This window comes from Natator depressus, chromosome 8, assembly GCF_965152275.1.
Source record: "Natator depressus isolate rNatDep1 chromosome 8, rNatDep2.hap1, whole genome shotgun sequence".
Classification (NCBI taxonomy): domain Eukaryota; kingdom Metazoa; phylum Chordata; order Testudines; family Cheloniidae; genus Natator; species Natator depressus.
The window spans coordinates 3,279,680-3,306,679 of record NC_134241.1 but is presented as its reverse complement, the minus strand read 5'-3'; the positions used below and the strand labels follow the sequence as shown (position 1 = coordinate 3,306,679).

Genomic DNA, 27,000 nt, shown 5'->3' with positions numbered 1-27,000 from the left:
TCAGATAAAGGCCTAAGGATCCTCAGCCTGATCCAGGTCCTTCTTGAGGCGACGGAGATGGTTGGATTGCCATGGATCTGGGTGAGCAGGTGGCGTATTTCTGATAGTCGTTTGTACTCGCTGGAGAAATACAGGGTTTTCCAGCCCTATTGAAATTCTAGTCCAATTCATTGTGGTCTCTGAGGTTAATGATTGGCTTTTTTTTTCTCTTTAGCCCACCATTGACCAAAGGAGCCAAACAACCCTTTGCCTTGCTTTATGCACCCTCATTTCATCTGGAAATCAGAGCCCCTGTAGGGTAGAAGTGTGAATTGGAAGCGTGTGTTGGCTTGAACCTGCACCTCAAAATGCTCAGAAGGTTCTGTAGAGAATTAATGCTAAGCTTTGTGGGAACAATTTCACTCCTTTCGTTCTGGGCTGTCCTGTGGCTGTATGCCATGCTGTGCTCAGGGAGTGGGTTGCAAAGGGTCTGTGCAGGAATGGGAGCACCTGGACAAGTTCCGCCTGGTTCCTCCTGGTTTCCTCCTGGGACTCTGCGTGTATGCCAGGATGTCCATCCATACCAGCCCAGCTCCGTTGGCTGCTGCAGAAAAAGCAAAGGGCTAAGTCCCTGCACTTATTCTGCCTCTCTTTCCCCTCTGTGGGTAGTCCAGTACCTAGCCCTTAGCAGAGTGCCTGCAACCCCTGGCTTGGGTTGCAGCTGTTCCCTCCATAGGAGAAAGAAAAGGAGGACTTGTGGCACCTTAGAGACTAACAAATTTATTTGAGCATAAGCTTTCGTGAGCTACATCTCACTTCATCGGATGCATTCATAGGAGAGCGTCTTCTCCCTTCCATCGCTCACATGCCCAGAGCCAGCCATAAATTGGCCCTTTAGATTTGGGTCACATCAGCACTAGCAGACATGGTAAGATCTGGCATTGAATAGTTGTGGCTGCGGCAATGAATAGGAGAATAAAGCATGTTTTCCTTATGAAATGTATTGTATCCTATTCACTTCCCATTAGCTGTGGTAATACTTGCCGTTAGCTTTCCGTCCACTGAGTCCTTTTGCCAATAACTTCCCTTTCATCAAGTCCTGTTGACTTAATTTTCCTCCTAAAATGGGGGGGGGGAGTGAATCCCTGCACTATTAACAATTTCTGCCTCATTCGAGTGAAAATGAAAACCAACCTTGTACTTAATGGATGAATATTGCTCAACCACAATAGGATTTTGCCCTCTTACATAGGGCTGCTGTTTGCTGCCTTGTCACTCTCATCACTTCCTGTCAACCCATGGTGATGTTAGTGTAGGAGATGCGTTGAGCCCAGGAACTTGGGTTAGACTAAAGCATTTAGGTCCTCAGGAGACTAAAGTGTTGTGTGCCACAGACAGAGAAGAGGAGAGACCAAGCTGCCACCAGTGCCCGGGGCCCATGCAATGGCTGCATCCTTGTCCGTTTTTGGAGTCAGCAGGAGCCCTGAATGCTAGCGTACTGCTTTATTTCTCTTTGAGGGGGCGGGGAGGGACGGGGTGAGTGGTTCAGGGTTATTATGTATTTATCTTTTCTATACATACACTCTTCTCTCTCCAGCAGCTGCTGGTGCTTGTGCATGGCCCATTGCCTAGGGACTCCCGGGTGCTGGAGATGTGGCCCTGTACATTACTGAGCAATAAACAGGGTATCACCAAAGCCAGGGGCCGGGAGGTCTATGGCAGGATGATCCTCCCTATGTAAAAAGCCTGGCATAAGTTTTCAGTCATTTTCATCATCTGGGATGCCTGTGCGTCCAGGTGTGCACCTCCCCTTCAACTGGCAGGCCCAATCCAGCACCTCAGGGGCAGAAGATGCCCTCTCGTGTCCTTTTGTGTTGCTCTCCAGCCAAAGGAAAACCTCTACCATATTTCAACCCTCTTATGTTTTCTTTTCCAGCAGCTGCAGGTGGTTCCCTTATTCGGCGATATGCAGATAGAACTGGCCAGATACATTAAGACCAGTGCTCACTATGAGGAGAACAAATCCAAGTGAGTGCCTGCCGTAATGTCTCTTGGCTTCCATGTGTCCGGAAAGGGGAGGGAGTTATGACACTCCTTCTCTAGTGTGTGAGGTCTGTGCGTGGCTGGCTCCAGGGGCCCACGTGTGCCCAAGGGTGCTTGGGCAGGAATGCACAGGAGTGAGCATGCCTGAATGTGAGGTCAGTTGTCTGTGCAGGTGTATACGTGTGTGTGTGAAAGACAGGTCGTTCCTGCAGGCACGAGTGTGTGTGTTTGTGTGTGTGTGCAGGAAAGTGAGAATGTGGACATATAAGTGTGCCTATATGTAGGGTGCACTGGGTGTGTGCTCACAGTCATTGGGGATTGTGAGTGTGCATCCATGTGAGTGTGCGTGGGTGGCTGTGAGTTTAGGCACATGAGTGAGAACACACCCAGGAGTGTCATATGGCTCTGTGCCCATGCTTGTGTACTTGCACGGGAGGGGGGAGTAGCTGTGAGTGCCGGTCTGAGTGTTCATGGGTGTGTGGGCACTCAGGTGCACAGGCTGTGTGAATGTGAGTGATGTGTGCCTGCTCTGGGCAGATTTTAATCCACATTTTTGATCCGGGGTACAAAATCCTCCAGAGCATGAACACAGCACTGGATTCTATCTGTGCAATAAGCAGGGCACCTTTTCCAGTGGAAGCAGTTACAGTGAGACCACTCCACAGCCCTTCCCCAGGCAGGAGGTTTTCATATGGGACACAGGGAATGAAACATGCACCTACCAGTCAAATCCATTTGACGTGAGTTTCTTAATAGTGGTGATTCCATTTTCCTCAAACAGTTTCTTTCCCTGGAGCTTGGTGGTGCTGTTGGTTTGTGGAATCGTCTAGGATCTGGATTCAAATCCAGTTTAGCTCTCATGTGAAATGAGTGTGAAGCTGTCAGTTTAGATCACATCACATACGCACACAAACACACCTGTCTGCACGGTTTGGCGCAGTGGTCAGTTACTGCTCCAAAGAACGTCAGAGATGGATGTGGATATCCCTGTGATAGGTTGGGATTAAGGTGCATTTGCAACTTTGCCCATGGCACATAAGCAGTGCCTGACTGAGATAAGCTTGGCTATTGAACAAGGTATCCATCTGGCTTTCCGTGAGCATTCTTCTGTGGGACCAAATAACAGAAAAGCAATACAAAAATGTGCTGTGCTGCTTTCGTGTCTCCACTGTCCCAAGGAGCCTCTTAGGCATTGATTGGTTCAGTCCTTGATCATTCCTAAACCAACATTGTCCGCTGTGTTAAACTGCTACTGCTGATTTTTGTGAAGTGGACTCAAGTCCGCATAAAATGAACTAAAGGCTTCAAACTCAGTTCGCTTCTCTCCTCAAAGAGAAAGTGGAGCCTCAAAAGTCATTTGTTCACTGATCCATCCACTCTAGCTACCAAGGCTCTTCAACGGTCTCATAAAGAGACCAGTCTCCTTTCATGGGGCTAGGAAATTACACAGTGCTTAATCACCAGGCTTTCATTTATATTCCAGTTTCACAATGGAGGCCAGGCACACCTAGGATAGGCTTCCACTCCTCCCGCACGGGTGCTGGCTGGAGGTGTCCTCATGCACCTTCCCAACCAAGAATGTATCTGACCTTCCCTCACTCTTTGAGCTGTTTGCACAATGTTAATTATTTTTGCACAAGGAATTTTGAAACATTGTGGGTGGGGTTTCAAAAATTCCCACCAGAACTTTTGGGGTTTTTTGTTTTTTACAAAAAAGCCGGTTTTGAAAACATTTTGGGAAAAAATTTTTGGTTGGTCGGTCCAAGTTTTCAGTTTCTGAAAATCAAAACTCAGAATTTTTTAACAAAATGTATCAGTAAAAAATGGAAATTTTTGACCAAAGTGAAAATGTTTGTTTTGATCGTAAAGCCATTTGTTGATTTTAAAAAATGTTTCAATGAAAAATTTCTACCAGCTCTCCTCATTTTGCCATCCTAGAGTCTAATTAGCTGACTACCTGTCTGACTAATCACGTTTCTAATGTGCCCATCACCACAGTATGTGGGCACCACATATCTCTCCTCGCCCTGCCTTGCTAATACACAGGTTCCTTCTTCACACACTTCCTAACTGAAGTTGCATGGGACTTTGGCTACGAAACTGCTCCAAGTGTGTGTGTGGGGGGGGCCATTTATTCCCTGCACCCTTTTAGACTTGCATTTTCATCATTTTCCCCCTTTCTGTCCCTTCCTCCCACCTCCCTCACTCCAGATGGAATTAATTGTGTTTTTGTTGCACGGCATTTTATTTCTTCCCTATGGACTACAGTATATGTGGCAGGCTGGGCTGGTGCAGCACTGGCCATCCCTGTTAACCTGCCGATTCTCTTGTGGGAAGCACAGGACACTGAAACGGGTAAGAGCCGAGTAATGGGATTCTGGGATAGCACCATCAAGCACTTACCAGAACTTCAGCCACCACAAGTACCTGCGCCAGGAGCTTGTGTGGACATAGTCTCGTGGGAATGCTCCCAACACAAGCAACTTATTCAAGTCCCTCTCCTGTGCACAAGAGTGTCAGGCAGCATCTAGCCACGGAGCAGAAACAACACCTCGTGTCTTACCGTGGCCTGTCACGCGGCATGAAGAGCCAATTCCGAATACTCGAAGCAGTCGCCATGACGATAGTTCATGAGAATCCCATGGGCTGACATTTGTGCGCAGAAAACATTTTTGCGATAAGGCCAAGTTCCAAGTCTGGATAGTTCATGATCAGGAATACGGGGGCTAAATTCATTGAATGGACCTAGTTCTTATTTCCACTAATACTCTTTTATACTGGCCATGTAAAGGAGCCAGGACCCTCACTTTAAGGTCCCTTAAAGACTACGAAAGAGAATCCAGGCCAATTGATTGTTCTCTGCATATTAAATTATATACAGGTTTTTTGCTGGGGTAGGAATATATAATCCAGGACCAAAAAAAGAGCAGGAAGGAAGCAGTGTTCCTTGCTGTCCACTGCAGTGGTACCCCACTATTGTGGTAGAAAACGCAAACCAGAACTTCAAGGCTGGGCGCACGGGATGATATTGTCCGGAGATGGTTATCCTCCGGGTTGGGAAGTAGGGATTGGGCGATGCACAGCCTGTGTTGCTCTTATTTGTTCCCTGAGCACGCCCCTTACAGCAGCATGGATAGCAGCCTAGAGATGGCTGGCTGTTTACTGCTCTCCGTGGCTGGAAGGTAAGTACAGCACGCCCAGCTGCATTACCAGGGCGGAATTGAAGGAGGCTTATCCTGGCGGAAGAGGTAGATGAGAACCCGGTGTAACACCATGTGAGCCAGCCTCGGGACGGAGGAGGACCGTGCATCACACACACGCTTTGTCCAGCGGCTTAGGGTGGGACACGGGAGAGGGCTGCTGCACGCTGAGTCCCGATGCTCTGAAGGTGACAGGCTTTCAGAGCGCCCAGGGAAGGCGGCAGCTGAGCGGGAGGTCGCGTTCCGCCGGGTGCCCTCTCCGTTAAAGAGGCCGCTTTTCTGCCCAGGTGGATGTGCACTCAGAGCAGCATCAGTCCCCAGTACAACATCTGTGAGCAGATGGTCCAGATCCGAGACGACCACATCCGCTTCATCTCTGAGCTCGCCCGCTACAGCAACAGTGAGGTACGTTTGGGCAGCGGCCGCCTCCGGCCGCCACCTTAGATGGTGGGCGTCCCCCGGGGTGAAGGAGGAGGAGTCCAGTGAATGGTGCAGCACGTCACATCCATGTTCCATGGGGGGTGAGAGAGACGCGAGTGGCACAAACTACCGCTGAAGTCATCAGTAGACGCAAGTCGTGTAAACTGGATGAGCTTCTAGGCGGGCTGCAAAAGCCACTTATCTCTTCGGTACAATACTCCATTATTGACAATATAGTTCATATGAATAATATTGCAACAAAACATATATAATTCATTGTGTATCGGAGCACCTGGAGCTTTGCACCGGTGTCTTTTTATTATTTAAACTGAAATAAATAAACTACCTGCCAGGGCTTTGGAGGAAGATTCGTGGGAGAGACTAAAGGACCTGTCTTGCTCTTTGGATGTATTGGCTGACTGAGTCCTTTCATATTTGCCTGTGATTATTATTTGCTGCTGGGTCATCATTGGTAATTATGATCTAATTGGTAGGGTGCCTAGACCTTGTGTATGGGTGTTTTTCTGTTGTTATTTAAAGGAGTCACAAATTGCTGGCTTATATTTGGGGCATCTCAGGGAAATCTCTGAGACACTGGGATGATAAGGAAGGAGTTGTATTTTCTCTTACGTTATAGGAGAGACACCACTGAGTCCCAGGTCTGTAGGAAATACGCTGCTTGTGCGCTTACTAAGAGTCATGTTGAGCTAGGATTGTAACAATAGTTTGCTTTTCCTGTGGGGGATACATTGCCCGTTGCATTTTTGGCATTTCATCTGGGAATCAGGGGAGCTAGACCTCTTATTCCATAGCTTGCAGTCGTGGCTGAAGAGCATGGCCTTGGGTTTATGACTCTAATTTTGCCACTGTGTGGGGGTCTCCAGGTGGTCACCGGCTCGGGGCTGGACAGCCAGAAGTCAGATGAGGAATACAGGGAGCTCTTTGACTTGGCTTTACGGGGACTGCAGCTGCTCTCCAAGTGGAGCGCCCATGTCATGGAAGTGGTGAGTACCAACAAGGGTCACATCCCCACCAGGTGCTTGCCTTGAGGGCTGGGAATTTTTCACGGTCAACGAGAAAAGTGAAAATTTAGTCGACTGTTTTGAAAACAGTTTTCACTGAAATTCAAAGTTTTTCATTGAAATGTCAAAATTTGGCTTTTTTGTCACCATTTCTAAAACGGGGGTGATGCTGACAGTTGTTTTATTGAGAATTCTACGAATAAACATTAAGGGTCAGCTTGATGTTAGAAAAGTACAAGAACTTAATGCCAATGGCCCAGAAGTCATTAGCAACCCTACAATAAACAAAGCAAAGTGCTCGCACACCACCATGGAGTCAGATCTGGAAACAGCTTGTTTTCAAGCTTCCCAAAGGAATTATTATCTATAAACAACAGGAGTGGAGGCGAGGGAGTGTTTGTCTGAAAGGATGGAAAGCCCTCTAAAAGGATGATGCGCCATTTCAGTCTGCTCAGCTGTGCTCCTTACTAGTTGCGTTGGTTTTGTTTTCTCCTTCCAGTATTCTTGGAAGCTGGTACATCCCACCGATAAGTTCTGTAACAAAGATTGCCCAGGCACCGCTGAGGAGTATGAGAGAGCCACCCGGTACAACTACACCAGCGAGGAGAAATTTGCCTTTGTGGAGGTAGGTGCTAAGAGTGGCTCGTTTTGTCCAAAGAGACGGTCAGCCCTCACAAGGAAGAATGGTCTCATGGCTAAGGCAGTAAGATGGAGACCTGGGTTCAATTCCCTGCTCTGCTATAGATTTCCTGTGTGACCTTGGGCAACTCACTTAATCTGGGATTTTCAAAGCCGTCTAGGGGAGTGACACACCCAATCTCCACTGACATTCAGTAGGAGTTGGGCACTTAACTCCCTTCACAATCCCAGGCTTCATCTCTCAGGGTCTCAGCTGCAAAATGGAAATAATACTCCTTCCTTTCCCGCCAGAGTTACCTCTGCGAATGCAAGGAAACTTATCTAGTTTTGTTCCTTTTACCCAGGTAATTGCCATGATCAAGGGTCTGCAAGTGCTGATGGGCCGGATGGAGAGTGTCTTTAACCAGGCCATCAGAAACACTATCTATGCAGCCCTGCAAGACTTTGCCCAGGTGACCCTCCGAGAACCATTGAGACAAGCAGTCAGGAAAAAGAAGAATGTCCTGATCAGGTGGGGCCCAAAATGTAACTTAAAGCATATCTCTATTTAGTGTGGTCCTGTCTGCAGCCCAACCCCCATGGGTGACCCTCTGTGTGGGCAGCCCTCCCATAGCTATAGCCAGCCATACGCCACATCCAGAGCCTACCGGTGCGCCTTGCCCAGCACTCGTGAGCAACACACCCGTAACAAACCACGGTGAGCTGCTTATCCTCATGTGACCAACGCACCTGTAACCATCCGATGGGTACAGTCCAACCCTGGTGAGCCACCCTCCCAAACCTAGCCGGTGCGAGTACCCATCCCACCAGGTGTCCATGCACAATGTGTTTTCCCTCCTCTTATGAGCATGACGTTGGGCATTTTCTCCTCACATTAAAGGCAAGTTTTAAAGTTTTGCTTTCACCATCCCAGTGTCCTTCAGGCAATTCGGAAGACAATCTGTGACTGGGAGGGAGGTCGGGAGCCCCCTAATGACCCCTGCCTGAGAGGCGAGAAGGACCCCAAAGGTGGATTCGATATTAAGGTTCCTCGACGAGCAGTGGGTCCATCAAGCACACAGGTACGTAAACTGTCTCCACTTCTCCAGGGAGTCCTGGGGCCATAAAGTCATCCAGCGGTGGCCCATTCTGGGGGTTAGTTGTTGGCCCCTATAGTCTTCTCTTTTCCAAAGTCTTTGCATATGTCTTATGCAGGTAGCTCCCATTGTTGCCTTTGGTGCATCACTTGTCCTACAATACATGCTAGGGCCATCTTCTTTGCGGGTCTCAAATTAATAATGGAAGCAGCCTACAGGATCCAGCCACTGGGTGGAAACTCCCGGGGGGTGGAGGGGCTGGTTGCCTATAGAGCACCATGTGCTGCTGTATCAGTCAGGATGCTGCTGGTTGTTTTAAAGCTTTACATGGTGCGGACTATGCTGGAGTCGCTCATCGCAGACAAGAGCGGCTCGAAGAAGACTCTAAGGAGCAGCTTGGATGGGCCAATAGTCCTGGCCATTGAGGAGTTTCACAAGCAGTCCTTCTTCTTCACCCACCTTCTCAACATCAGCGGTGAGGTTATAGCAGAGGTGGACTTGCACCCGGTCCTGTCCGGCTGCGCTGCACAGATGGGACGGTCGTAGGCAGCCTGGTCCGACGGGTCGGTTTGCTCAAGAGTGGCCTCTCCAGCAAATGTTACTTTGAGTCAAGGGTTTGCACTTGGGTCTGATTTCAGGCGTGTTACCAGATCCTGGCCACCTCTTAAGTGAAGATGAATGCTGCAGCACTAGCAAATGAGGGGTGGTCTTGTGGGTAAGGCTCCTGGCTCTTTTCCTGGCTCTGCCACAAACTCCCTGTGTGACCTTGGCCAAGTCACTTGATATCCCTGAGCCTCGGTGCCCCAGTTATAAAGTGAGGATCATAATCTTTTCTTCCTCCTACCCGTAAGGTGCTCAGGTACCATGGTGATGGGTGTGGTTTGAGAACTGTGATGGAATAGAATAGCTGAACTGCATTTAAAATAAATGTTATGCCTGGCCTACAGGGCCTGCCCTTTGCTGTAGGTTTCCCCTAGTTCTCTTGCAGACAGTAAACTCTGTGTTCTCCCGGTGTGGGGGAAATATCCTGTCTATTTCCAGAAGCCCTGCAGCAGTGCTGCGATCTGTCCCAGCTCTGGTTCCGAGAATTCTTTCTGGAGCTGACCATGGGCCGTCGGATCCAGTTCCCCATCGAGATGTCGATGCCCTGGATTCTCACGGACCACATCCTGGAAACCAAGGAACCCTCCATGATGGAGTAAGAGCCTAAGGGTGGCTGTGGGTGGGTTCATTAGCTGGACCTCAGGGCACTAAGGAGCCTATCCTAGGGGACAGAAGTTTTATCAGAGGATCATAATAAGTATTTGAGTGTACATGTGACTTTGTGATACAGTTGTGCACGACCGGGCCTTTTGTTCTGTTTGTTGACGCCGAGCACAGTGGGGCCCTGGTCCCTGGCTGGGGCTCCCAGGCACTGTGGTAATACAAGTAATAAATAATACTAACTCTTATGCCATTTGTTATGCATTATAACTGCTTCCTTGTGAAAGAAATTGTTTTCTACTCTAGGGGCAGGTGCAGCAGACACTAAGGTCCCTTTGCAAAGCTAGAGAAGCACAGAAGTTTCTTAAAGGGCAGACAGTGAATTCCCTGGCATGGATGGTGGTGCGGGGGACCCTCAGCTAGCAGAAAGCCAGCTGTCCTCTAGCTACTTCCAGCAACTGTGATCTAGGGACTGTGGGGGGAGTTTCAGGAGCTGGAGTAGGTGGAGCTGAAAGGCACGAGGTTGGAGAATTCTCCATTCCAACAGACGTGGCTGGGCTGGAGTGGTTGCAGAGGGGCCATATGCCTTGTTCTGGTGCTCGGTGCAGGGGTAACTGTCACAATCATCACCATATGTGGGGTCTGGAAGGATTTTTCCCCCAGGTCCAATTCGCAATGACCTTGGGGGTTTTACGCTTTCCTCTGCAGCCTGTGGGTCATTTGCCAGGATTATCTGGGTATATCTCGATTCATCCTTCCCTTGCCACTGCGGGCGCCTTGGGCACCAGTGCACCTTGGTCCCTCCTGTTCTCTGCCTGTGGCACATCGTAGTCTAGTCTCCTGTGGGCTGCAATACTTTGGTCTCATTGCGATTGTTGGGTTGAGTGTGTGGGTGGTGGGTGGTGCCCTGTGGTTTATAGGAGTTGAGATTAGATGATCCATTCTGACCATAAACTCTATGACTCTAACATGAACTGTTTTCTTCCCTTCAGGTACGTGCTGTATCCCTTGGACCTATATAATGACAGCGCATATTATGCCTTGACCAAGTTTAAAAAGCAGTTCCTATACGATGAAATTGAAGCTGAAGTAAGTTCTGTTCTTCTTTATTTGTCTGACTGTGCTATGAATGAAGAGCTCCCTCGTGCTTCACAAACGTGTCCTATTTGACTGAACAGACCAATTTTTCAGTGAATTAATTAGAGGTATCCCCTAAAAAAATAAAATAAAATACTAAGAAATATTCAAGAGAAAGCCACAAATTTCCAAAGGAGCCTTTGTATTCCTGCTGACCAATGGCCCAGTCAGCAATCAGCTCCATGTGGATCCAGTGAAAGCAAAATATTCACGTCTGGGGTGTGTAAAGTGTAACTAATGGCCGAAGAGTCATGAGATGTCAGTGGGGAAAGAGGCAAGAAAGGACATGGAGGACAATTGTTTTCAGCAAATAGTAAATTTGCCAAAAAATGCATTTTTCTTCGCATCAAAACTATTTGCAAATTGGAATTCGAATCGTGTCAGGGTGTTTTTTTTTCCGTAAATGTCAAAGCCTTTCATTTCGATGTTTTCGAAAGAGGCTCTTTTGACGTTTCATTTTTAATTGATGTCTTGTTTCGCAATGCCATTCAAAACGGTTCCTTCAGCTCGTTTCATTTCAACAAGAAAAACCAAAAAATTTTGTTTCAGTTCAAGTCAACATTGTTTTCCACTCCGCTCAAACTGAGAGATAAAGGGGACAGGGGATGGGAGAGGAAGACTTTATGGTAGGATTCTTAAAAGGCGAGAAACATAAATGCTCAATGGTCTGCATTCCTTTATCATGAGAGTGTGGAAACCCCTCTGCTAGGTGACAGGAAATGTAGGGTAAAGTGCTTTGTTACGGATGGCGTTTTATTAAAACAGTGGTTCTCTCTCTCACACACACACACACACACGCTCACACTTGTTCTAAGAGCCTATTTCTTCTATGTTGTTTACACCCTTGTGATGTATATTTCTTTCTCTGTCAGGTGAACTTGTGTTTTGACCAGTTTGTGTACAAGTTGGCAGATCAGATCTTTGCCTATTATAAAGCAATGGCTGGCAGGTACGAGAATCCCGTTGCTGCTGATTATTGTTATTACTGTTTGCTCTGAGGTATCCTCTAGCGGCTCCAGGGAGGGTTCAAGGATGTGTTGTTCTAGGTCCTCTAGGCACACAATAAAAGAGACAATCCCTGCCCCAAAGAGCCATGATCCTTCTAACCATTTAAAGGCATACATGGCATTGATGAGCCAGTCCTACCCTTGCACGGTGGCCATAATGCAGAACCTTGGCTTAACACAGGGTACAGTGCGGGGAGGAACAAGGAGAACCTCTAAAGGAGAGCTTCAGCCCCTGTGCAAGCGCAGCCAGCAAGAAAATGTCCAGGATTTGCCTACAGATATCCCCAAATTACATTCACCCTGATGCAAGACTGGTGGTCTCCCACCAACGAAGTTATTCCCTGAAGCAGCCCATCAAGAAGGCAGCCCATCCGTGGAAGAGTCCCAGTGTCAGCTACCCAGTAACTGCCAACACTTACATGTGTCAGAACCAGCAGTTCACTCATTGGGCTTGTCTAGACAGCGAGTTAGTGTGAATGGGAGTAGGTCCGTGCACACTTGGGAACTTTTAGTGTGCGGTAGCAGGGCCCACGCAGACTGTTAGTACATGGCACACCAGTGCTCTCTAGATGTATGCCCTGCCTTGCCGCGCACGCACTCTCCATTTACACAAGCCGTTGGTGGTGTGTCCGAGAACGATGGACAGCAGGGTGGCAGATAACAATGGCAGCTGTGAGTTTGACGAGGTGGGGGTGTCGAAGAGTGACTCACTGGCCAGCGTGCCACCTCATGGCTGGGACCTGCCTTTCAGGACCTTCTCCTCAGACGCCACCTTCCAACAGCCATTCGGCCCCTGTGGTGGTCTGTCTCTTCTAATGACTCGGTGCTCCAGCCAGGTCATGTTCAGTCTCACTCCTTCTGGGGTATCAAGTGTCCACTACATCCTCCACCCCTCCGGGCTGCTCTTTAACCCCACTCTTCTTTCAGAGTCGCGGGTTCCCAGGCATTCCCTAGCGTCCCCAGGCAGACTCCAAGCCAAGCCACTGTTGCCTGCCCGGGGCTTATGCTTTTAGACCCTCTGGGTTCTCTCCATCTCCCTGTTCCTCTTCTGGAAGACTGACCCAAGAGGCTACCCAGCTGGAGTCTAGACCCTGTTTCAGGGCCCACTACGGGGCTAGCTCCACCCCTGTGGGTGCCTTCCCCAGAGAGAGGGAACTCTAGCCCACTTCTGCTGAGCCTCCTCTCCCTGGGTCTCTCTCCTCACTGGCTTGAGCTTCTTCTTTGATGAACATCTAGCTCCTCCCCAGCTGAGACTGATAATAAACTGCACCTAGCATGCCCTCTAGTTACAGCCAAGTGGCTGCCTGAATGCTCGGGCACCTATTAACCCTTTATCTACCAGTGTGGGGTTATACACCCCCATGACAGAGGGGTATAAAAATATGGTTAAAGAGAGGGAGGAGGGGTTGGGAGAACCCTCCCAGCTCATAAAGGGGATGACTCAGAGAAGGCAGGACTCAGAAGGGGATGTACTTGCCCTTGGAAAAGATTAAGAGGAAGGAGAAGGGATGATGGGGCAAATGCACTGATAATATTTTCCTTTTCCAGTGTCTTACTGGATAAACGTTTCCGGGCTGAATGTAAGAATTATGGCGTGATTATCCCTTACCCGCCATCCAATCGCTACGAGACGTTACTCAAACAGAGACACGTCCAGGTACAACAGACGCAGCAGCCTCAGACATTTCCTAAAGGTCTCATGGTCTCTAGGGGATTTAGCCAGGTCCTGCTGTCAACTGAAAATGTCAGTGTCTCGGTCATGTTCTATTGTTGGGTACAGTCAAGATTAATGACAACAGATTTCCTATATTTAAGAAGTAACCGGAACACTGAGTCAAAAGCATTTATCATTATTACGACAAGGCATCAGGAAAGATTGGTTATTTACCTTCCAGGTTCCGAACCCCCTTTTAGATAGAGATAGATCCAACCAGCGAAGTTTGGATCCAGATCAGAACTTTCTCCACCTTCCAGCTGGTTTGGCTCTGGGGCTCTAGTTTGGATCCATCTTTCCCTTTTCCCACTAGTATCTTTTCCTCTTGTCCACAGCTGCTGGGTAGATCAATTGACCTGAACAGGCTCATAACTCAGCGTATTTCAGCTGCGATGTACAAATCATTAGACCAGGCAATTAGCCGCTTTGAGAGTGAAGACCTGACCTCCATTGTGGTAAGCTCAGTGATTGTTTGAAAGGGCTGTAGAATCAGAGAGTATGATATACTGATGTAGTATGTATATACACCATTGTCCATTACTGCATTGAAATCACATATACAGTAGTTTTCTACCCATTTGTGAATTCGCTTCTCTTCTTTCTGTCCTATCTATAGGTATTTCTAGGGCTCCCATCATCCACAAAGGGACTATATTTGGGAGTTTCATAGTGGGGGATCTTCACAGAGTACAGATGGTAGAGTCCTGTGGTTTGGGAGAAGAAAGTCCTGAGTTTAATTCTCCCCCGCTACATCCATGTGGCTAAACTCTGGCTTAATGTGCCTGTGTGCATATGGTTCACAGCCACTGATACATTGCAGGACCATCAGAGTCGAGTAGTGTAAAATTACCAGTTTCCACATGCCAGGGATTCTGCTGTGAAAGGTGTTATTCTAGCAAGAATGTGCTCTGTGGGGAACAACTGCATTTTCCACCTGTAGGAAGGGAAATGGTCGAATGGGACCCCTAGAGTGCAAGTACAAATGCCCTTAGCCTTTTGAGTTCAACCAATGTCTTTAATATTTGATACATCCTCATTGGAAGACCACGTGTGTGTGTGTGTCTATATGTATAATCATAATATGTATGTATATAAGTTCACTGTATTTATAGTGTGTATATGTATAATCATCTTCTTGCTGATCGAATAAGACTTCTATTATGATCTTGATAACACATAAAACCCTGCCGCTGTTGCTTTGCCTGGTGCAGGAGCTGGAGTGGCTCTTGGAGATAAATCGTCTGACACACCGGCTGCTGTGTAAGCACATGACTTTGGACAGCTTTGATGCCATGTTCCGAGAGGCCAATCACAACGTCTCTGCGCCTTATGGGCGTATCACCCTGCATGTCTTCTGGGAGCTAAACTTCGACTTTCTACCCAACTACTGCTACAATGGCTCCACCAACCGGTAAGAAAAAACAACAAGAGAGGGCCTCCAGAGGGCCTCCAGAGGGCTTCCCTCTGTTTCAAAACTGGACGTAACTCACAGCCCCCGCACCCACCACACAAAACGCCCACGGTCCACGCTGACAACGGCAGGTTTCCAGTCTGCACCAAGGCAAGAGTGTTTTCATTTCCCATGTGATGCACCATGGCGTTGTAGAGACAAGCTTTAACCTCTCTGCTCTGCTTAGATTTGAAAGAACAATTCAGGGTTTGCATGTAACAAACAGTGTGGCTGGACTGAAATGCAATTAACAGGCACTATCGTTTCCTCCCCACACTCACTGCAGGTTTGTACGGACAGCGATCCCATTCACCCAGGAACCACAGAGAGACAAGCCAGCCAACGTCCAGCCCTATTACCTCTATGGATCAAAGGTCAGTAACGAGCCACATCAGCCAGGAAGAAGGACTTTATTTAGGGAGGCTGAACAATGAGGAAAGCAGATTGTACACAGAAATCAGTCACCAGTTGGGAAATGCCAGGAAAGGTTCATTAGCAGAATGCCAGAAACACACAAGTCGGCTTGGCTTTGCTGAGACCGAAAAGCTGGGCGAGGCAACCAGTGTGTTGCCGCTTTGACAGTTCTTCTTTCCTCCTTAAAGCAGCGGTGTCAGAGTGAGCCGAAAGGCCACAGCCCTGTGTTGTTGACTAACACTGGGACAGAGCCACTGAACAGCCCCTGTCTAGAGATACAGAGATTAGAATGGATTGGTGAGACTCAGCGAGGGGCTCCCCTCCCACCCGGTTATCGGTACCACAAGAGCACTGGGATCCCTGTAGTCTGAAAGGTGAATTAGTGGAATGATGGTGTGTGTATATATATTGCTGGGCGTCAGTGTCAGGCAGTCTATTCATCAGATGTATATGGCAGACTTGTTTACATAGAACTGGGGAGGCCTGGGAGGTAATGGTAGTGGCTTTAAGGGTGAGTTTTATTACCAGGGAAAGGTGACTGAAGGCCCTATGAGATGACTGCACAGCACCGATACAGCAGATGCAGGGGCACTGCAGGCTTATCTAGTGACCTAGAGGTAGATGACTCAATATTCCATTCCTAGAGCCCCAAGCTACCCATAACCCTACCCAAAATGGCTGATTGGTTTTCCACTGAAGCAATTCCGTAGGTGAAAGGTGCCCTGAAGACTGAAGTCCCCTAAGGGCCAAACCCTGTGAGGTGACTGCAGAGCCAGTGAAGGCCATGAGAGTTGCAGGTGCTCAGACCCTCTCAGGATTTGGTCCCCAGTGACTAAGTACAGTACAGGCAGCTACACTGCAGGGCGTAACTGTAACAGTCCCAGGACTTGTGCTGTCTCCCACTAAAGTCTAGGGAAGTTTTGCCTTTGACCTCAAAGCAAGCAGGATCAGGCCTACAGTTTAGTTCCACCTCTGAGTCCATGTAAACCTGGCCCTTTCTGCAGGGAGTGCCTGCTGTTTTCCACCCCAAGTTCCATCCCAGGGCAACGTAATAAGAACACCGATACATGTCAGGTCAACATTTGCAGCATGAGAGCAGCCCCACTGAAATGAAAAACAAATTGCTGGGCGTTCCCCATGCTGAGAGCTCCTTTTATTTCCCTTTCATTTGAACCCATGCTGAGGTAAGATGGCCCTCTTGTCATCACTGCTTTGGATTGGAAAGAAGCAGTGGGGGGACCTATATGGGCTCTCTGTCATAATACTGGAACTCCTCATTAGGATAGCCGTCATGGGGACTTCCAGCAGCTCCTCCTTCAGTCCAGTGCTCAGAGTCCCCTCAGGCGAGCTTGTCTGTTCATCCGCTTCCCTCTCTGGGTTGGCACTATACTGCCCCAGCCTTGACACTGTGTGGCACCTTGAGGACCAGAACTGCAAACAGCCATAGACCAAGAAGGCCGTAAAGCAGAGGAGCAATAGGCTGCTCACCATCCACATGGAGGTGGCAGATTCCTGCTTCAAGCCGCGCAAGGCCAGCGGGTGCTGGTCGAGAGTGTGGAACGTTGTACAATGGTTGCTGGAGGGGTAGGAGTTTTTACATGTGATGCACAGAATGTAGACGGTTGAGGGAGTAAGTCTGTGGAGGACCAGGGAGCTAAGGGAGTGGGGGACCCTCTCCTCGCGATGGAAGTTCTGGCGCAAGTGGCCCGCAAAGACGCTGTTCCAGTTGGGACGGTAGATGACGTGGTAATAGTTCTCCGGGCAGGGGTTGTTTGTGGACCAGGAGACAGTGGCTCTTGTGTCAGAGATGTTGCGGACTTCAATGTTCATAGCGGCTCTGAAAGGAGAAGCAAGGCAATGCTTAATGTACTGGGCCTGAGCCAAAGCCTACCGAAATCTGCTGGGCTCTTTCCACTGACTCCGAGGCGCTTTAGATCAGGCCCATATGGTCTTCAGAAGTAAAGGGAATTCGTAATAGCTAAAGCTGGGTAAGAAATGCGGAGACACGTTTGTGAAAAATGTTCACAGCTTTTCAGGAAGACTTTTTACTGACATTTTGTATTCTATTTGTAAACTTTTCATAGAAACGTCAAAAATTCAATAGCTTTCTACCAGTCCCAGTATTATCCGTGGGACTCCACAGTTCAGTGGCAATGGTTATTTCCAGCAGTCCTGGTTTACTAGAACAGAACTGATAAATTCAACATTTGCACGTATCAATACAGTTCTGCCAATAGCACTCTCACCTCTGTCTTAGATAATTATATAATACCTATCACCTCACAGTCTTCAATATATTTGTCTTCCCAACAGCCCTGTGAAGTAAGACAGTGCTATTGTCCCCATTCTACAGATGGGGAAACTGAGACAGAGAGAGGCTAAGTGACTTGCTCAAGGTCATACACGAAATACATAGCAAAGCGAGGAATTGAACCTGAGTCTCCCAAGACCCAGGCTAATACCCGAACCATTAGACCATCCCACCTCATGACTAGAAAGTTACCCATCCGAAATAACAAATGGGACGTGGGTTTGTCCCTGATGCTCAGATCAGACATTAAACCTCTGCACCTCATTGCTGGGTTTCTGGCTAGAAGCTTTTGCTCCCCAAGGAATGTAAAGAAGACTGCAAATTTGGTTAACTTAAACTAGTTACTGATTCAACACAAGTCTTTCTCTTGCTTGAGCTTCCAATAAACATTTGGACTGTAAATCAAAATTCCATAGCACTCACTGGAAAAGTGCCCGGTGACTGTCGTATTTGCCTAAGCACTCACTGAATTTTCAGTCGCTAACTTGTTGCTTTAGAAAGCATCAGGTCTTCCGATATGCCATGTGTTGGGCCAGTCAGGGATCCTGATTGGGGAGCTTGCTTGCTACTGAAATACAAATAAATTCAATAACAACAGTAGTCAAATTAATAAAATATAGCCAGGAAATAGACTTTTACCACCATGCTTATTCAGCAGGTGAATTTTATTGAAATCTACCATTTAGCTTCAGTCAGGGATTATTTTGTAGGGCCCCTCTAGTGGGTCACCTAGTCCCTTTCCTAACTTCACTGCAGGATCAATTCCTTTATACAAATTCATTTCTATAAAGCAGAAACGTTCAGCTCTTCTCTCCCTGCTGTAGGCAATATTTACTTCTTTGCTAACTAGACTAACGTTATCCATCTGGATTTTCTCTCTTTTAATTTGCTTTCTTTCTCTTTTCCTATGTTATTCTTTAATTCAAGAAACATCTCATCTTAACAATTGCTCTGTATCCTACTTTCCTCTCGTGAACAGCTAAATACATGCACACACAACTGAGTAGCTACCTAATCATTGAAAAGCTATTTACCTTTCTTGGCATTTATCTTAAGCAGTGGCCAATAAATGTTCAGTCATGAGGCATGAATCTGAGCTTGCGATGCCTTGCCTTCCTCTCCACAGCCAGAATCCCTGGATAACTCCCTTGGTTGCGGGCTGATTAAATCCATCACCTCTCCATAGTCTTGTATTATACCCTTCTTTGATTGCATCATCACTCGCCATAGCAACCAATAGGAAACTGTAGTCAAGCATCTTTCAATGAATTGGTGAGTGCTGTCCCTAAAAGCTTTTGTCTGGGAGAAGTATTTGTCCATGAAGCTGAAAGAACCAGACATGGTAGTTTTGTTTTCTGGCTTTTTTTTTTAAAATGGGGGCTAATTAGCAGGAAAGCAACTGCAGGCAGCCAGCCCCCAGCCTCCTTTTGTCTCAGCGCCATTATCAGTTCTCTAAATGGCTTTCATAGGTTCAGCGATTCCAAGGCCAGAAGGGACCATTGTGAGCATTGCATTAGACTTTTCACTGCTAGATAGAAGAGCCCATTATTAAATATTTGTTCCCCATGGAACAGATCTGACCTGTCAAGGTCCCTTGCAGTCCCACATTTCTGTGATTCTGATTCTATGGAGGTACTTATCGTGATAGACTCAAGGAGCTCCGTTGAGTTTGCTTAACAAAGAGAAGGTTAAGGGGTGACTTGTCCTACATGGTATAAAGCAGATTCTAATCTTTTAATCCTCTCTTAACCCTCTCTGATTTATTAACACCCTTCTTGAATTGTGGACACCGGAACTGGACACAGTATTCCAGCAGCATTTGCACAAGGTTCTAAAAGAAAAGGGTTTTAATTCAGGCTGAGGAAATATGCCTGCACATACAGGCGTTTGCTTTTTCTGCTTCCAAAGCGCTGTCTTGACTCTGACGCTTGAGTCCCATTTGTTCTTATTGCTCAAGAGGATGATGGCTTGGCAGTCTAAACGACCCTCCCTGGGACCACAGGTTCAAATCCCAAGAATGACACATTGGGCTCCATGCAGTGCACTTTCAGATGAGATGCTGAGGTTCCCAATATGCTTTTTAGTAAGAGGATGGGGACTGCTGCAGTGCTTTCTCCCAGCACTATAACAAGGTAAGGTACTGACACCCGCTCACCCTAAGGTGCCAGCCTTTCTGGGAGGCTCTGGGAAGGATTTGGAGATTCTTCAGGGTCAGAGATGCTGTAGTATGTAAATATAAAATACCATTTCCAGTAAAGCAAAGTGTTGCCTATTAAAACTCTGTCACTTAGATTCATAGATTCATAGATACTAAGGTCAGAAGGGACCATTATGATCATCTAGTCTGACCTCCTGCACAACGCAGGCCACAAAATTTCACCCGCCCACTCCTGCGAAAAACCTCTCACCTATGTCTGAGCTTATTGAAGTCCTCAAATCATGGTTTAAAGACTTCAAGGAGCAGAGAATCCTCCAGCAAGTGACCCGTGCCCCATGCTACAGAGGAAGACGAAAAACCTCCAGGGCCTCTTCCAATCTGCCCTGGAGGAAAATTCCTTTCCGACCCCAAATATGGCGATCAGCTAAACCCTGAGCATGTGGGCAAGATTCACCAGCCAGAATACAGAAAATTCTTTCCTGGGTAACTCAGATCCCATCCCATCTAATATCTTAGTGGCTTGTCTTTAATCTTAAGATCTCGGTGACTTTTAAACTGTCAGGAAAATCTAGCTGACACTCTGTCCTTCGCCCAGGCTACAGGGGCATCAGCTGATCTTTTCTCCAGGTACTCCGCTTTGCCTGGAAGCAGCCCTGGCTGCGATTTTCAAAGGCATCCAACTTCTATTGAATTTCAATGGGATCTAGGCAGGCTCCTTTCAAAAATCATAGCCACAGGGGCCTAGAAATGACTCTGTCCCATCTGGTTAGAGGGAAAGACGGGAAGGCAAATGTAGGATGTGCACAGTGTAAGCTGTCGGAGTCACTGGTGATAAATAGGCTTGGAAGCATTTGATTTTTATTAGTAAATGTATGTAAACGTTGATTTCACCACACACACATGCAAGTGGACAAAAGAATATTTCCATCGATAATAACTGAAATGTACAGATAGACAAAATAAGAAACATGCTGCTTGAGAACCTCTTAAAGTTTGATTTAAGGATATTTACTTTGTATATTTTTCCATGTGGTGTTGACAACTTGTGTGGTTATAAAGCTTTAACTTTTGTAATCTCAATGTCTACCATCACTAAATCATTATTGCCCGGCACACACCCCACAGCGTCTGACCTCCTGCATAATTTCCCCTGACTGTGAAAATTTCAATAGATCAAAATTAAAAGGTGCGTAAAAATAAACATGGATGTTATCTGTCAAAGTGATAACAAAATAAAAATCAAATTCTGCCAAGCCTAGAGATAAAGGGGGAAACGAAAAACTTGCCATAATAGACCCAGCACTTCCAGGCAGTGTCTCACTGCTGTCTGAAGCAGAGCATCCGATGCGTTGTTGCATCCGATGAAGTGAGCCGTAGCTCACGAAAGCTCATGCTCAAATAAATTGGTGAGTCTCTAAGGTGCCACAAGTCCTCCTTTTCTTTTTGCGAATACAGACTAACACGGCTGCTACTCTGAAACCTGAAGCAGAGCAGTAAAGGGAGCTTGCTCTGGATTAGAACTTTCATAGAATCCTAGAATATCAGGGTTGGAAGGGTCCTCAGGAGGTCATCTAGTCCAACCCCCTGCTCAAAGCAGGGCCAATCCCCAGTTTTTGCCCCATATCCCTAAATGGCCCCCTCAAGGATTGAACTCACAACCCTGGGTTTAGCAGGCCAAAGCTCAAACCACTGAGGAGTTCTCAGTCACTGGGAATGAGTCTGCAGTCTGTGAGCACTCCTTCAGAAGTCAGCAGCGAGTGAACGCACCAGGCAAAGTGGAGAGTAAAGAAGTATTTTACATCAGGAAGCATCTGCAACCCCTGCTCTCCACTTAGTCATCCCATTGCTTGACATTTTAGCTTTATCTTCCAAGGTCAGGCTGCCTCCCTTCTGTGTCCATCAAACAGCTGTTGCCAGAGCAGGGATGGAAATACTCACTGACGAGATGAAAGTGAACAAGCTCTCACCTGGCTTCAGGCCCTTAACCTAGCACAGCCCTCCCTTCAGGGGCAGAGGGGAAAAGGTGCTCCCTTGGCTTCATGCTGCCAGCCAAGCAGAGTCCTGCCTGCAGGGGGGAAAGCTGGCAAGAGGAACACAGGGTACAGAGGGATGATGCAACACAAAGGGACTCACTCATCAGGGCTCCTGCAAGGCTGAGTTCAACAGGCTTCCCTGCCTGCTGTCATGTCAGAATTATACTTTGGTTGTTCATCAATAGCCTTTGTTCTAGAAACAGGAGACAATGGAAATGGAATAGTTTCATCATCTTATATAGGAGCATAGGAATAGCCAGATTGATCAAACAAGGGCCTATCTAATCCAGGATAGCATCTCTACCAGTGGCCAGTACCAACTGTTTCTGGGGCAGGTGCAAGAAACTCTGTAGTAAGCAGTGATGTGATAACCTGCTGCCTCCCCTTTCCCCTCCTGAAATTTCTTCTGAGGTCAGAGGTCAGCTCATGCCCTAGAGCAGGAGAGTTTCTAACCCTACCAAAGCTCTTCATTAGTTTGGTAATCTCCTTTGTTTTAGTTAAATAAGAACTCTGGGTGCGAATGTGTGGGGGTGTCTCTGAGTCAGAATTCTTTTGTTGTTTTATATCCAAGCAGGGATGTGGCTTCTCAAAGGAGACCTTGATAATTTGTGATAAATATATGTATAACCTCATATATTTTTATATTATATTGCTGTAGCAAGTCCCTTGTCAGAGTGAACCTACCCTCGAGGAAGTCCATGGTCCAAGTGCATCAGTTAGAATTCCATGGATTGGTGGGTTGCATTACAGTTCAGTCGGGTTACTGTGTTCCAACACACATCAAAGACAAGTACTCTGGAGATCCACTCTACGATAGAAAGTGGGGAGGAACTCAGAGGCAACCATATCCCATGAGTGATACAGTCAGTTCTTAGACCTGGGCACCCAGGGAAGGAGGAAGGAGTTTCCTTTTTTTTCCAGAAGTGGGAAACAGAATAAGAGACAGATCGTAAAAGGGATTTAGGCACCTGACTCCCATTTAGGCGCCTACATACCTTTAACAGTCTGGCTCCACGTGTCCAGTAGAAATCAAGCCATTCTCCACTGCTCAGCCAGCTATAAAATTCAGCTGAACTGAGGCTGTAGCATTGGGTTCCCAAGGCTCCCACACAGAGCATGTAAAATTACCGACAGCCCACTTCTCTGCTTGTTAACTGCTGCTTAACTTTGTAAATGCTTCTGATCGTGCACCGTTTATGTACATTCATGTGCACCTGTCCTCCTCTCAGCACCGCCTGAATCAGGATCATGATCGGTTCAGTGGAAATCATTAGCGGTTTTGCATTACCTGACCCACTCACCTGAGTTAATTAACCTGTCTTGCAGATGCCCTCAAAGTGCCATATCTGCCTGTGATGCTATGTAGTATATCAATAGTGATTGTACCCAAATGGTGTAAGTCGCAACTTTTTCTGGGCATGTATATTCAGCAGCTGCACAAGGGCTTCTGGATTGCTGGGACCAGTAGGTGGTGCTAGCAGCTGGGGCTGTTTATCCTCCAGGGCTTGCTGGGTGCGTTTCAGGAGGTGGTACCTGGCCTGTCACTCCAAAGCCCAGATTGGGCAGCAGGGAGCAGGCAAATGATTTTTTCAGTGAGAAGTGGGGCATTGGCAGCAGGTTTGCCATAGTGGGAGTGCCAAGGGTGACACATTGATCACAATTTCTGCTCAGTGGGTTGAGTGATCACCTTGGATTAAAGGAACGTTCCTGTGCTATCCAGAGTGCATCACGGCCACTGCTAGGAAAAGCACCAGGCATGTTCCCCGCTATCCTGCTCTACTGAGAACCCCAGTCCTGATAAATAACAGCAGCAGCCTATAGGATCGTCACATTAAGATAAAACCATCTGGACACATCCCTTCACAAAGGACATATTTTCTGTGCTGTGTATGCACTGTGGATACCACATAGGACTGGGCATTTATGTTTTCTGGAGGAGAGTTTTTGGCCCTTTGGCTGAGAAACAAGGTAGTATCAGTTCAATACGATGCATCCCCTACAGGGAGGGACTGGGCTCTCCTATTGCAGGAGGTGAACTTGGCTGCCTAGCAAGGCTTTTCATTAGAAGTTCATTTTCAAGAGGGTTCAGGTGTGTGGCTGTCATAAATATAAAGGGAAGGGTAAACACCTTTAAATCCCTCCTGGCCAGAGGAAAAACCTTTTCACCTGTAAAGGTTTAAGAAGCTAGGATAACCTCGCTGGCACCTGACCAAAATGACCAATGAGGAGACAAGATACTTTCAAAGCTGGAGGGGGGAGAAACAAAGGTTCTCTCTGTCTGTGTGTTGCTTTTGCCAGGACCAGAGCAGGAATGCAGGTCAGAACTCCTGTAAAGGGTTAATAAGCAATCTAGCTAGATATGCGTTAGATTCTGTTTTGTTTAAATGGCTGATAAAATAAGTTGTGCTGAATGGAATGTATATTCCTGTTTTTGTGTCTTTTTATAACTTAAGGTTTTAGCTAGAGGGATTCTCCATGTTTTGAATCTGATTACCCAGTAAGGTATTTACCATCCTGATTTTACAGAGGTGATTCTTTTACTTTTTCTTCAATTAAAATTCTTCTTTTATGAACCTGATTGCTTTTTCATTGTTCTTACGATCCAAGGGTTTGGGTCTGTGTTCACCTATGCAAATTGGTGAGGATTTTTATCAAGCCTTCCCCAGGAAACGGGGTGTAGGGTTTGGGAGGATTCTGGGGGGAAAGACGTTTCCAAGCGGGCTCTTTCCCTGTTATATATTTGTTAGACGCTTGGTGGTGGCAGCAATAAAGTCCAGGAGCAAAAGGTAAAATAGTTTGTACCTTGGGGAAGTTTTAACCTAAGCTGGTAAAAATAAACTTAGGGGGTTTTTCATGCAGGTCCCCATATCTGTACCCTGGAGTTCAGAGTGGGGAGGGAACCTTGACAGTGGCATTATTTTTTCTTTCTACGGCTTAAGGCCTGATCGAATTCTTTCACTCTCAGGCGAGCTGTCAAGCTCAGACAGGGATTCGTGACAACAAGCAGTGGGCCTGCAGACTTGGAAATGACCTACTACACCTGCTGCTAACTCCTGTGCTCAGGGATCCCAGCAGCAGCTGATCACCTCGGCATGGGATGGGGATTTTCCCACCACGCTCTCCCAGGCGCATGGCAAAGGGAGACCGACTGCTATTTCCTTCTGGATCCTGAGACTGTGGGAACAAGACCCATCTCTGCACATCCCAGTCTATCTGCACTCCCAGCCTCCTGGCCCAAACACCTGTACCATGCTAGCAGCCTGGCTTCGTGCCCTGCTCTGTGCTGTTGGCTGGCCCCCAAACCAAAGGCTTGCACAGATGCCGTCAACTTGGAACAGCAGAGCTTTAGGATGCGTGTTTGATCACGAGCTGCCTCACCTCGAGGAGGGAGCAGGCTGCCACTCACCTGGCACACAGAGCTCAAAGGGGCTGCAGGCAGAGGGCCCACGTGGGGGAATGGATGGTACTGTGAAGCCAGCTTGCACGTTCAGCTATCCTGTCTTAAAATACACTTACCGCCTACGTTCTTTAATCCAAGCTGTGCATTTCACCCTTAAAGGGAGTTAGGTGTTAACTGCTCAAAGACATGGTATTATTAGGAGATGCACGCCTTTTATTACAGCACCGCATAGCTTTGCATAAAGCTTGGTGAAACTTACGTCATCTTTCAGGCAGGAAGGAATGAATCATCCTGTTTTGTTGGCAGGCAACACACGTTATAAAATAGATTAACTTGAAGTGTCCAATTAAATGGGGATTGCGGCTGCAGCTTCAGTACTAGTGCCCCCCACACATACCCTTTAAGAAAAAGTAAACTTTAAAAGCTTCTTTCCAGCTCCGTTAGTCACTGGTCACGAGCCAGCCAGAAGCAATCTGGAAGTGGGATGAAAGCTGGAGAGGTGGGAGGCTATTGGAATGCTAATGCTGCACATGAGGAGAACAGGTCTCCCAATATTGGGGCAATCAGTGGAATTGCTCTTCGATTGCAATGCCTCCCCATCACGGGAATCATCATGTTTCCAAAGAGCCATCTTCAGCTTCCTGATGGCAGGAAGTGTGAACGAGCGTCTTCATGGGAGAAAACATGCATCCGATGAAGTGAGCTGTAGCTCACGAAAGCTTATGCTCAAATAAATTTGTTAGTCTCTAAGGTGCCACAAGTCCTCCTGTTCTTTTTGAGGAACGACTTTGGTATCCCACTGAGGGTCTGCCTGCACTGCAGTTAAACCCAGAGTCTGAGCTCAAATGACTACACTGCAGTTTCATAGCCCCTGCGGCCCACGGTCTGTGAGCCCAAGTCGGCTGACATGGGCCAACCGCAGGTGTTTAATTGTAGGGTAGACGGACCCTCAGTAGGGAGCTGTGCAACAAGAGCAAGACTCCAACAAGGCAAAGTCCCGTCACAAGACATGGAGTGGGATTTTTAAAACGCTCAGCATTGTCCCAGCGCCGTTCCCTTTGAAGTCAGCTCACACTGACGTTACTGGACGCAGAGTTCGGCCAGCACTGAGCGCTTTGGAAAATCCACCATCGATGACAAGCTCATGTGACACCGCAGTTCCCTCAGTCAGCTGTCAGGGTGGACAGCTCAGGTCCTCCATTGCTCTACAGGACCCTCAGACTCCCAGCACCTCTTGGACCCCAAGTCCCCACGCCGGTAGCTAGTGCGAGAAAGACATGGAAAATGCAGGGCACACAACGCCTCTGTGCGCAGATAAATCTATAGGGAACGCATGGAAGTGCGGTGGGGCTCCCCCTTTCCATGTTCACTTACCTGGTCTGCACAGTAGTATGTTTCACAGGGGTCCCAGTGGCTGTAATGATAGGTTGCAAAAGCTACGGCAACAGGATGCTACTGTAACTGGCTGCAACCTGGCGGTACGGGGTTATTGGCAGGAATTTGGGATGGTTGCCTCCCTCCTGCCTGGCAGATCAAATGTGGTGCTGCAACAGTCACGCATCCTGCTTCTGCTCCTTTAAAGAGTTTATGAAAACGGTTACCGGTACTCTTTCTGCCATGGCCGCCAGTGGCAGTCTTTCCACTCACTTCAGTAGGCTGTGGACCAATCTCCTAATGACCATGAGCCCTACTCTACAGGCCTGGGTGAAAGAGAAAAATGTTTAATGAATGCAATTTAGACACTTCTATAAGTTACCTTCAGTAACTTTCCCATACCTAGTTTTCTGGGTATGA

The 27,000-nt window shown here is 47.5% G+C and overlaps 2 protein-coding genes across 5 annotated transcripts in view; one reads left to right on the top strand and one right to left on the bottom strand.

Annotated features, from left to right (window-relative positions):
* The window catches only part of CYFIP2 (cytoplasmic FMR1 interacting protein 2), a 76,019-nt gene that overhangs the window by 24,148 nt on the left and 24,871 nt on the right, over positions 1-27,000 (top strand). The window contains exons 10-23 of one of the 2 annotated variants that reach the window (XM_074960220.1): positions 1,919-2,007; positions 5,510-5,627; positions 6,527-6,646; positions 7,164-7,289; positions 7,648-7,814; positions 8,217-8,364; positions 8,701-8,854; positions 9,421-9,577; positions 10,575-10,671; positions 11,592-11,668; positions 13,275-13,383; positions 13,776-13,895; positions 14,652-14,851; positions 15,177-15,264. In XM_074960220.1, coding sequence (XP_074816321.1) covers positions 1,919-2,007; positions 5,510-5,627; positions 6,527-6,646; positions 7,164-7,289; positions 7,648-7,814; positions 8,217-8,364; positions 8,701-8,854; positions 9,421-9,577; positions 10,575-10,671; positions 11,592-11,668; positions 13,275-13,383; positions 13,776-13,895; positions 14,652-14,851; positions 15,177-15,264 — 1,770 coding nt within the window. Of the gene's footprint in view, positions 1-1,915; positions 2,008-5,509; positions 5,628-6,526; positions 6,647-7,163; positions 7,290-7,647; positions 7,815-8,216; positions 8,365-8,700; positions 8,855-9,420; positions 9,578-10,574; positions 10,672-11,591; positions 11,669-13,274; positions 13,384-13,775; positions 13,896-14,651; positions 14,852-15,176; positions 15,265-27,000 lie in introns of both variants that reach the window. The other variant, XM_074960219.1, reaches the window with a different exon arrangement.
* Positions 15,291-19,030, bottom strand: FNDC9 (fibronectin type III domain containing 9). Of its 3 annotated transcripts, none has more exons than XM_074960223.1 (3): positions 18,650-19,030; positions 18,082-18,183; positions 15,291-17,141 (listed from the first exon to the last, which is right to left on the bottom strand). In XM_074960223.1, the coding sequence occupies exon 3, from the start codon at positions 17,132-17,134 to the stop codon at positions 16,469-16,471; it is 666 nt and encodes a 221-aa protein (XP_074816324.1). In that variant the 5' UTR covers positions 17,135-17,141; positions 18,082-18,183; positions 18,650-19,030; the 3' UTR covers positions 15,291-16,468. The 3 variants fall into 3 exon arrangements, with proteins under 3 accessions (XP_074816324.1, XP_074816323.1, XP_074816325.1); XM_074960222.1 differs by having other exon boundaries at positions 18,039-18,183; positions 18,650-19,028; XM_074960224.1 differs by lacking the exon at positions 18,082-18,183.